The sequence below is a fragment of the Podarcis raffonei genome, chromosome 3, assembly GCF_027172205.1.
Source record: "Podarcis raffonei isolate rPodRaf1 chromosome 3, rPodRaf1.pri, whole genome shotgun sequence".
Classification (NCBI taxonomy): Eukaryota; Metazoa; Chordata; class Lepidosauria; order Squamata; family Lacertidae; genus Podarcis; species Podarcis raffonei.
In genome coordinates, this window is record NC_070604.1 from 102,758,007 (window position 1) to 102,770,126 (window position 12,120).

General features: G+C 43.2%; 1 protein-coding gene across 4 annotated transcripts in view; it reads right to left on the bottom strand.

Annotated features, from left to right (window-relative positions):
- Nucleotides 1-12,120, bottom strand: part of THADA (THADA armadillo repeat containing) — a 158,564-nt gene that overhangs the window by 2,069 nt on the left and 144,375 nt on the right. For all 4 annotated transcript variants that reach the window (XM_053383336.1, XM_053383338.1, XM_053383337.1 and 1 more), the window contains one exon: nt 914-1,068. In XM_053383336.1, coding sequence (XP_053239311.1) covers nt 914-1,068 — 155 coding nt within the window. The remainder of the gene's footprint in view (nt 1-913; nt 1,069-12,120) is intronic.

Genomic DNA, 12,120 nt, shown 5'->3' on the forward strand with positions numbered 1-12,120 from the left:
CATGCAGCCATCTTCCTCTTGACTCTCTTGATGCCTTGTCTACATTTTGCCCTTTTGCTGTCTGCTGGCTCTCAGCCAGCAGCACATGGGCTCATCCCTCACAGAGGATGAACCCACACTTTTCTCTGAAACTGTAACTACAAGATAAAGCCTGCCTTCAGGGCCATACTGCGAACTGAATGTAAGTAAACCTCATCATTACTTTTAAAAGAAGACTGTTGTGTCATTATTGTTTTTAAGAGGGAGCTAGAGGGGATTTACCAGGAACAATACAATCTGGACAAGCCAGACTGGATTGCTTAATTCAAATGATTCTCTCGAATCTATCAACTAGTTTCCTGCAATGTACAGTGGTACCTCAGGTTACATATGCTTCAGGTTACATACGCTTCAGGTTACAGACTCTGCTAACCCAGAAATAGTGCTTCAGGTTAAGAACTTTGCTTCAGGATGAGAACAGAAATTGTGCTCTGGTGACGCAGTGGCAGCGGGAGGCCTCATTAGCTAAAGTGGTACTTCAGGTATAGAACAGTTTCATTCCCACAAAGCCTGGTTCAGATGTAAATATGTGTACAAAAAATCCATGGCACGCCTTGCTTCCTGCTTCCTTGTCCCTTCTCACACACCCAGCTTGGGCGACTCTATCCTAGCATGTTAAAATGTGATGCCCAGAGAAAACGGTTTTATGAACCAAGAGTGGACAATATTCACATTCATAAGTAAATGGTACAATGACTGAATTGGTATCACATTTTTAAAAAAGCAAAACATGGTTCCGATGTTAACATCTCTTCTGCGTTCCAAAAGCATGCTTCCATGCGACCTTGAAAGAAAGCCTGCAAAAAGCCAATTGATTGCACTGAAAAACCCAAGCATTCCCCAGCTGTGGTCAAGCACTGGTTAGCTGACTTACGAAGGTTGTAGTTTCTAAATCTTCTTTTCCTAGCAGCCACTCCAGTAAGATTAAGACCCCAGCGCCGGTCTGCTCCCACTGCTGCAGCAGTTCACACAATATAAAAAATGTTAAATCCATGGCCATTGCTGCATTCACCACTTGGAAGCCAAGCTCTGCAGGGAGAAAGTAAAGATGGTTCTCTAAGCGTATCCATATAAACATGTATTATGCTCAAAAAGAAAAACACAGGAATTGTTAAGATTATGCAAATCAAAACCCTTTATTTACCTTTTTAAAAAAACAAAACCGGCTGCCATTGTTCAACTTTTAAAATATGTTAGAATTTAGTGGCAAGGAGTAGGCATTTGATGGCTAAAAGATAGTTTAGGTAACCTTGAAATTATGAGCTGTGTGTGATTGTTTTAAATGTTTTTAATTAGAACTGGTTTTTAGGTTTTTAAAAATATTTTAATTGTTTCAAACATTTATTTTTTATTATTCATAATTAGATAGATAGATATAGATATGGATATATAGATATAGATATCATCAATGTGTTTGCTGCCCTTCACTCTTGGGAGGAAGGGTGGGATGTAAATTTAATAAATAAATACCATATTTTTCGCCCTATAGGATGCACTTTTTCCCCTCCAAAAATGAAGGGGAAATGTGTGTGCGTCCTATGGGGCAAATGCAGGCTTTCGCTGAAGCTATCCGCAAGCCGTGGGAGAGCTGTGCGACTTCACGCAGCTCTCCGACCTCTTGCGGAGAGCTGCCTGCACCCAGAAGCCTGGGGCGCGCTGAGCTCAGCGCCCCCAGGCTTTGGGCTTCGCACAGCTCTCCCACGGCTTGCAGATAGCAGCCTGTTCTGGGGGCTGGGGTCGGGGGAAGCTTGGGCTTCCCCCGCCCCAGCCCCGCACCTGGGGGGGGAAATTTCCCCCCCTTTATTCCCCCCCCAAAAAAAACCTAGGTGCGCCCTATGGGGCGAAAAATATGGTATATCGAGAGTAATAATAATACGTTGGCCACTGGGGTGGAGAAATTCATCGGCTTTAATGCTCAGCTTAGGTGTCGTACATAAGACTTGAATCTCAGAGTCTAGTCCCTTCAGAACAGTTTCAGTTTCTGTCCCAAATCATCTTACTCTCATGGGCAAGCTGTCAGGTGTAGCTAGCAGAAAACACAGATGAATGCTACTTGCGTATGCACCTTTCAGCAGGCATAGGCAAAACACCCCAAACAGGTGATTTTCCTGTTTTAAATCAAGAAATTGACCATACCAATATACAGTGGTACCTTGGGTTACAGATGCTTCAGGTTACAGACGCTTCAGGTTGAGAATAGAAATCGTGCGGCGGCAGCAGCAGGAGGCCCCATTAGCTAAAGTGGTACCTCAGGTTAAGAACAGTTTCAGGTTAAGAACGGACCTCCAGACCGAATTAAGTTCTTAACCCAAGGTACCACTGTACATATACATATACAATGTGTCCAGTATACCTGAAGAAGCATCTCCACCCCAATCGTTCAGCCCAGACACTGAGGTCCAGCGCCGAGGGCCTTCTGGAGGTTCCCTCACTGTGAGAAATTAGGTTACAGGGAACCAGGCAGAGGGCCTTCTCGGTAGTGGCACCCGCCCTGTGGAATGCCCTCCCACCAGATGTCAAAGAGATAAACAACTACCAGACTTTTAGAAGACATCTGAAGGCAGCCCTGTTTAGGGAAGCTTTTAATATCTGAAGTATTTTAATATTTTGTTGGAAGCCATCCAGAGTGGCTGGGGAAACCCAGCCAGATGGGCAGGGTATAAATAGATTATTATGATTATTATAAAAGCTCCTCAAGCACAGGCAGCAGTTCGGTATTCCATTCATGTATGTGGGGGACTGCCAGAGTGAGGTTAAAGCAATGCTCTCCCCCCCTCCATGAACTGGGGGTGCAAAGCTATAGTAAAGGAAGACGCAGGAAAAGATGTGGCCAAACAGGACCATCATTTCTGCAGACCCTATTTCCAAAGTTCAACATTTGAGCTGGCACATCTGCCTGCAACAGAGCAGCAGCTATGGCTTGCAAATTGCACCTCCTTCTGAGTTAATTTAATCTGTTTATTGTAACAAACTCCCCCTTTAATTAAGTTCTATTGTGGCCTACAATAAAGTCCAACTGTTCCTTACATCTCATCTCAAATCATTTCTGCTGAAACTGTTAAGAATCTGGGCTATTAAGCAAAACATTCTTAAACCAGTCTCCCAAAAGAACCAGCAACCAACCAACAGCCAACACAGAAAAGTTTTAAGGAAGTCCAAAATTTGGTGGTCTGTGAAGGGGAAGTTATAGTGGATTGTTTAATATAAAAATCATAAACTATCAAATGTCTTGTTTATCAGGTTCCAGAGCTGTAGAAGGTGGGATTTCTAAAGTGCAAAAAGCAAGCTATTTAAATGGTTAAAGTACAGGCCATCCTTTGTTTCTTCAACCCAGCAATTACATAAAAAGCTTAAGCATGAATACCACACACTTCAAATAAAAACAATGGAAGATTTAAAAACTTTTTTTTCAGGAAAAAAGGCACAGGTATTTTAAGCTTCAGGAAGAACTTTTTTTAAAAAAGAAAAGGGAGGAACTACAGTGTTTTGAGTCGTCTTTGTTAATCCATTTAATGTAGAGCAAGACCTCCCACACACATATTCATATACCAGAAGACGTTTGATCATGCCAGATGTAAACATTTCTCTTGGTAGACTACTATGTGGCTTCAAAAATATACAACCTTTTCTTCTTAATCCCATCCCCCCAAGGAGAATTGTAGGAATGTACCAACAGGCTGTTTTCAACTATACTGAGGAGTCAGATAGATTGTGCATGCTGAAGAAAGCATAATATATAACCTGCAGTTTTGAAAATGGTATTTGCGAACAAAGAAATTCTGATGTTCTGTGTTTACTAATCACTTCTCTGTTGGCTTATAGGAGGCATTGTAAAATAATTCAATCTCGGCACCAAGAAGTGTTTGCTGCCGAAGAACATCTGCGGTGATGTCCAATGTTAGTCATACTACTGAAATCAATGGGTCTACTCTGAGCATGACTTAGCTGATTATCACCACTTGTATTTTGGACAAATATTGAGCTTGGCCAATTCAGTCTTTACAAAACGATGGGTCAGAAAGCATCACCATAGTATTCTCTGAAAGAAGAACTTCCCCACCCTGCAAAGCTGAAAGATGAAGGGAATGCAATCATTCAGATTAATTATTTTCATTTTATTGGTTTTTCAATGATGCACATATTGCACAACACAGAAATGGAATAGAACAAGAAATAAAAAATTTTAAAAAATCAGTTTTAGGGGAATTTTTCTGTAGTTAGGTACCATATTTTTCGTCCCATAGGACGCACCTAGTTTTTTGGGGGGGAAATAAAGGAAAAAATTTCCCCCTTTATTTCCCCCCCAAAACCAGGTTGAGGAACAGCGGGATGGCGGCACTGCGCCTCCCCGCTGTCCCCTGAGCTTGTGGGGCTGGCCGATGTCTGCCCGAAGTGCGGGGCGCTCTGCTTCAGCGCGCCCCACGCTTCGTGCAGCAGGCTGCTATCCGCAGCCTAGGGAGCCCTGCGGGAACTCCCTCAGGGCTCCTCAGGCTGCAGATATCTGCCCGGCGCGCTCCGCTTCAGGGCGCCTTGCGTGCCAGGCGGCAGGCTGCGGGTGTCTGCGCCGGGCTGCGGATGTCTGCTCCGCGCTTCAGGGCGCCCCGCCTTCCGGGTGGCAGGCTGCTATCCGCAGCCTGGGGAGTCCTGCGGGAACTCCCGCCGGCTCCCCAGGCTTGCTGATAGCTTCCTGAAGCCTGGAGAGCGAGAGGGGTTGGTGCGCACCGACCCCTCTCGCTCTCCAAGCTTCAGCGAAAGCCTGTATTCGCCCCATAGGACGCACACAGATTTCCCCTTCATTTTTGGAGGTGGGAAAGTGCGTCCTATAGTGCGAAAAATACGGTAATTCTATGGGATTCAATAAAAGAAGGCTGGGCACTTTTAAATCTTACTCATCAGTGGAGTTGACTTTCTCAGGATCCTACCCATGGACATTATTACACCGGTCTAGGCATATAAGCATCTTATAAACACCCACCATGATTCAGTTAAGCTTAGTTCTTGATTTTAAGCCAGTTCAATCTTAGTTAAGTTAAGGTACTAAATCAAATAGGTTAGTATGTGGGTTATATGTTGGGCAGTTGCTTTCAAGCAGACCACTACTGTTCTCCAGGCATACTAAGCTGGATCACAAAGGAGTGTGTGTCCAACAGAGTAGTATTGGGGACTTCTCTACAGCCTGAGGCCTCCAGGAGACAGACTCTCTGCCACCCAACTCTGCCACCCATCTGTCTCTGTTCATTAGGTCAGGAAAGCGGAATGGACCAGCCTACGACCCTCAAGCCATATTGACACAGTCTCTAGACCCTGGCCAGTGATTTTATTCCCGTGCTATAGCCAAGAGACACTTTTGGACATGCCTTGGTGCTCTCCAGGAATATTTTGCAGATCCATTCTGAAGATGGAATCGGTCCCCAGTCCAATTCAAAAATTAATCTGAGAAACTCAGACCTCTGAATTATTGCTGGCATTTGGCAGCAGCTCACAGACCCAAACGACACTCAAGCCAGCCGTGTGCATTTCCCATAGTGCAGTTGGAAGAGTTTTCGGATCAAAAATTACTGGGATGTGACATTGGCAGCACAAAGGACTACACAAAAATCAATCAGATTTAAACCCCTCTTGCGCATTCCTATGGCACGGTTTAATAAACCCTTTCAACTATAAGAGCAGCTAAGAGAATTCAATAGCATAAAAAATCCCATGCTGTATTTGTATTTTTTTAAAAAAAAGATATGGTTTTGTTGCAAAATGATTGCCGCCAGTAGGAATACCACAGAGGACGTGTTTAGGACATTTTACCACTTGCCTCTTTTATAACCTTACATAAAACCTGGTTACTCAGCAAGGGGGGAAATTCAATATTTCTTGCATGTTTGACTAGCTGTTAAAAATATTTATTAAGTTTCACTGCTGAGGAATTTTCGTGGATCTCATTTGCCCTCCCCTTTTGAAGACCCAAACTTGTATTAACTGGAGGCTGAGTCGAGGGGGGAAAGGCACCGTTTACTATGGTTTGCTAGCCCAAATAAAGCAGCTTTGGAGAATAACAAGAGTTTAGAAACAGAAAATAACGTTGGAAAATATATGGGCCAAGAATTCAGTTGCCAGTTTGTTTCCTTTCTTTTTTCTTTTTTGGTTGGCACTGATTTCTGCAAGCCAGAAACACTACTTGTCGAAACTTAACCATGTGTATTTCAGTGCCAATACCACTTCATTAATATCACCAGGAGCCTAAGTGGAACACACACAGATACTACAAATTCCTTTCTCTCCACTCCTCCTCCCTAAAGCTCAATAAGCCATTGGGTTGGATGGTTATGTAGTCCCAGCCATCAACCCAGAGTGCGGGGGGAAGGCAGAATGTTCTACTTTTAACTGTTGAATTAGAGTGGAAATACTAACAGTTTTCTATTTGGTAAACAGGAGTACTGCTTTCTGCTCATAAGTCCCACCTTTTCTCAGAACCGTCAAATGTTGAGTAGCCAAGATGCAAAGTACAATTTAATTCATAGGCCAGGGGTAGGCAACCTAAGGCCCGTGGGCCGGATATGGCCCACTCGCCTTCTCAATCCAGCCCACGGACAGTGAGTAGAATGTGTCCTTTTATTTAAAATGCATCTCTGGGTCATTTGTGGGGCCTGCCTGGTGTTTTTACATGAGTATAATGTGTCCTTTTATTTAAAATGCATCTCTGGGTTATTTGTGGGGCATAGGAATTCATTCATATTTTTTTTTCCAAAATATAGTCCGGCCCTCCACATGGTCTGAGGGACGGTGGACCGGCCCACAGCTGAAAAAGGTTGCTGACCCCTGTTATAGGCTATCCTTGCACCCAGGGAGCTCAGGCTGGCAAGCACGGAAAAGTTAAAGCAATACAATCAAATAGAAAACAAAAACGTATTTGGAATATTAAAAGCAAACAGAAAACATTTAATCTAAAAAACATACTAAAAATATGAACCTCCAGGGAATTGATACACAGACCAAAGTATGTCAACTTTTTGACCACAATGCAAAAGGGATTTGTATTTGGGCTGCTTGAACCCAAGTACAGTGGTGCCTCGCAAGACGAAATTAATTCGTTCCGCGAGTCTTTTCGTCTTGCGGTGTTTTTCGTCTTGCGAAGCACGGTCCGTCGCAATTGTGCCTCTTCAAGCGGCTTTAGGAAAAAAGCGAACAAACTCGCAAGACGTTTTCGTCTTGCGAAGCAAGCCCATAGGGAAAATCGTCTTGCGAAGCGACGCAAAAACCGAAAAACCCTTTCGTCTTGCGCGTTTTTCGTTTTGCGAGGCATTCGTCTTGCGGGGCACCACTGTAACTAAAGTAATAAACTACACGATGGCTGAAACTAAAATGAAATGTGTATGCAGGGGGGAGAAAAGGAAATTCTTATATTGCTTATCTTTGGGGCGATTCCCAAACTGATTAACTATAATTAATGAAGAAAAATGCATTTATGATCTGGTGAAAACATACAGAAGGTCCACCTAGACAGATGTTAGTGGCATAGCCCAATCTAAATAGTGAATGCTGCATTGATGCTCTGTCTGTGAACATTCTCAGGTGAATGATAGAGACAGAGGTTGTCTTCCACTTTGGGAGATTGCCTCTTTTGTTTTAAAGCAAGAATAAGGAGGAGGATTTTCTTATATAGTTTATTTCTATCGCTTTTGCAAAAAGATAAAAAGAAGCCTCAGTAAGTTCAGAAATGTCTTTTAAAATTAAAGAGTTTGATTTACCGTTATTGGCTATCAGTTTAAGATCTCTTCTCTCAGCATTACATCCAAGGACTGAGTCAGTGTTGCTGCTTTTTCAAATTAGCCCTCCTTCAATCTTAAAAGGAGAAAATTCACTATAAGATACCAGAGCTCTGCTAATGGGGCTAACCGAAACTCTTTGAGCAAATGGTCAGCATCCAGTGATGGATGATCTTATCTTCATTTGTTTCACTGATGTCTCCCATCACCACCTCTGTCATAAATGCAGCCATATTCTAAATGGCAGTGTTCCTTCACACAGAAGACAGGGCTCAGACATCCTAATGCTAAATTAGTTGTGGCAACATCAGGAACAAAGAAGAGTGTGCACTGGTAGACGATGGGCCTTGGAGACTGCAAAGGGCTATGCCTGGGTGTCATGGACTGCTTGCACACAGAGGAATGGTGGGAGGAACCAGATGGAGAACCACCAAGGGCAAAAGGCTCAGATCCCGGGGAGTGTTGTTGGTGGGATGACAATGAGTGGTCAGAGGGAGAAGACTGGAGAGGTCGGAAGCTGAAGGAGTAACAGGGCTTAGTGAGCTGGGAATTGGGCGGAGATAAGTCAAGAATCAGAAGCTGAAGCTGGTAAGTGGGAAAAGGGAGGTCAAGAGTTAAAAACTTGGCCTCTCCATTCAAAAGCATCAGGTAGCAGGTGGTGGGGAAGACCTCCTAGAGTTTGTTAAGGGTGCTGGGAATTGTATCTCTGTGTGAGGGGGAAAACTACGATTCCCAGGATGTATACTGGACGTACAGTCATAACTCAGAACAAAAAAAATTTTTCCCTTCCAGTAGCACCTTAAAGACCAACTAAGTTAGTTCTTGGTATGAGCTTTCGTGTGCATGCACACGAAAGCTCATACCAAGAACTAACTTAGTTGGTCTTTAAGGTGCTACTGGAAGGAAAAAAAAAAATTTGTTTTGACTATGGCAGACCAACACGGCTACCTATCTGTAACTGAGTCATAACTCAGGTTACAGACGCTTCAGGTTGCGTGTTTTCGGGTTGTGCACCGCGCTGAACCCGAAGTACTGGAACAGGTTACTTCTGGGTTTCGGCGCTTGCACATGCGCTGAATCGCGACCCGCGCATGCACAGATGTGGCACTGCGAGTTGCGAATGTGCCTCCTGCACAGATCATGTTCACAACCCAAGTGTCCACTGTACTTTAAATGTGTGGTGTGGACATAGCCAGTCTTCTCTAGTATATGGTAACTTTCTCTTTCTAATCTCTCAGCTTCAGAGCAGATGGTCCATCTCACGTTTTCATGCCCAGTCCATATTTCAGTACAAGAATATGCATGTGATTTCATAAGAGAACACAGAACAGATAAACCATGGGTTTTTAAGATGTGTCAGGCTGGTCACAGGTATCTCCCCTTCCTATTGCGACAAGCTTCCCTACCCCCTTTCTTCCAGAACTAGGAGAGGCATGAAAAGGGCGGAGGAGAGATTAGCTGCATGCAGGCACAGTCTCCAGGTGCTTGGAAAAGCCCTGGAGAGGAGATACAGACAGCTGTGGGGAAGCAGGGACTTTAGTCTCAGCAACGGGGTAAGACCCAGAGGGAATGAGCTGCTGTGCTCACTTGGCATGACACCCAGCGAAGTTTGTGGAGATCACATTTTTGCTAATAAAGAGAGAACTCCAATTTTGCACTTTGTGATTACTGACTAGCACACACTGTGACTCACAGGAACATCCAATGGGAAAAGCACTTTGTTGCTAATATGAAATATAACAGCGGTGCATCATAGATTGCATCTCCCAGGAGGAGTTTTGTTCCAATGGGCACGCTATTCAGGATAGTGATACATGTCAAGAACGCTACTACTATCATTGATTTTTAAAACAAGCCCGTTTATGGGTTGAACTATAAAAATATTTACAGATAATATATTAAGGCATCTTGTCAGACAAAGAGACTGTATCAGGTATTGCCTATGGTGCATGTTAAGTTAAACCCTTTCCACAGCTTGTTCACATATACACACTAGACTGTTTATACTCAAAAACACATAGGGCAGTGTTCAGTAATTAAGAACACAAAAGCTCCATCTAGCCAACCTGTTTCCCTAATGGTGGACAACTAGATGCTTTCAGGAAGTCCGCCATCAAGACATGAAGACCAAATGTCTTCCACTGCTGTTGCTTCCAATGACTAGTATTCAGTGCCTCAAGTACCGGTATTTACTGCCTCTAAACCCAAAACCTCCATCGTGGCCAACAGTTCTAAATCAACCATATACCAATTCAATCAATGTTTAAAGCTAGTGATGTATCACCAAAACTTGGGGAAGAAAATTCAATCACTGGGTGAAAAAGCAAGTTCTTTATCTTAGATCCTGCTGCTAATAAATTTCATTGGACGGCCCCAAGTTTTACTGTTAGGAAGTGTGGGGGACAGGACTCTATCTGCTTGTTTCCAAACGATGTGTAATTTCATAACCCCCTGTCATCTCCTCCGCTTAAGTTGTTTTTCTTAATAATTTTAGAGCTCTGGACACTTTGGCCTTTCCTCATGGAGGAGGTGCGGCAACACATTGATCATCTCAATTGCCCTTTTCTGCACCTTTTCCAGCTCTGTGACTGAGCCAATCCAGCAGGCCTGGACTGACAAACACTGACCTGACAGAGCACAGATAAGCTGCAGCGATGGCCTTGGGCTTTTAGATTTGTTTACTAAGAGAGGGGCACAAGTGTAGATTACTAAATTTATCTTTTGAACAGCAGTGCACATCAGCCACCATCTTAGGCCATCGTAGTTTTGACACCGGCCAAACCTGGGGCTGTTCACAGTTTATGGCATTATTTATATTTTACTGGCCATTTTAAAGGACTGCCTCTCAACAGTTGTGTGTTCTGGGAACTCGCTCTGCTTTACTGACGGCAAGAAACCTGTACAGGCAGGCAGGCTGGATGGTGTGTGTGTGTGTGTGTGTGTGTGTGTGTGTGTGTGTGTGTACAAAAGATTTAATGAAAATGTGTGAAATACTTTATGTCAAAATACTATGCAGAAAGTGCCTGACTCCAAATGGGAACACTGTGCCATAATTGCAGCTGCAGGGCGTACTCTATACAGACTTTGCAATAAAATGCATGCAACAAGCTTGGGCTACAATCGTACACCCACTAACCAGGAACTAAGTCCTAAGGGAAGCGGGGATACTTTGGGTAGGCATGTACAGGATTGTGCTGCTGGACATGCACAGTTTGTATCCCTTCTGAGTAGAAAGTCTTTGTTTACCCTCAATGTAGGTAAATGAAGCATAAATAGCATTCTAGTGTCATAAAGTCCTTATGGGCAATATTAGCATATTTTAACTTGGCCCATGGAAAGTATCAAGATATGTCAAAATACGCTTCTTTTAAAAGCGATTTCTCTGACAGTCCCATTTGTATTTTATTCTCCTTGGTGAAGTGTCTCCCCCACCCCTTCTCACACACACTTGGCCCATCAAATGAAAAATTTATTACGTAAAGATCACAAAATAATGCATGAATTGGCCCCAAATCACAATGTAATGAGAGTAAGGATGGGTTAACCGCACTCAGACTACTCAAAAGTAAGTCCTGTTGAGTGTAGTGGGTCCTACTCCCAGAATTGCAATCTATGCCTTCAAAAATGGAAGAAAATCCACAGCTATGTCTTTGAGGCATGCCAATCTGGGTTGAAACACACTGCCTTGCTGAAAACTAGATTTGTGGCAGCAAAAGGGCTCCAGCCGTCCGACCAGATGCAAAGGAACTGGAAGGAATCAAGGGATTCACTGGCAATTTCAGTGTTAAAACAGGCCTTCCCAGCAGGTGGCACCATAAAGCTAACCGTCCTACATGCCAAATGATGTCCAAAAACTATACCAAAATGTGTATAGAAGGCATCTATTTTCTATATGTGCACTTAAACGTTGAATAGCGCTAGACAGTCCTAAGTATGTGCTTCAGTACAGTGCAGCAAGTGTTGGGTTACAAAGCTACAAAGAGTACTGTATAGTAATGAGCAGCAATCCACTTAATCCAAAACCTATTAATGGGAGATGCGCATGGCTGGATATCAAGAATTAGAAACTGACAGTGTGTCTGTAAAAGAATGTCCTGCATTACTGTCTTAAACTGAAGTTTGTACAACAATATAATGATTTCTCATGGCCTGCAAAGACCTACATGATTATTTTTTAAAAAAGATTATTTCCATACAAATTGCAATAATAATTATTATTATTTTAAACTGTTCAAAAGAAAAGCAGTGCTGTATATAAGTTTAACTCTTCCTATAAAGTGAAGCCTTTTCAAAAGTGTATGAAATGAGATCAAAAAGAAAAAGA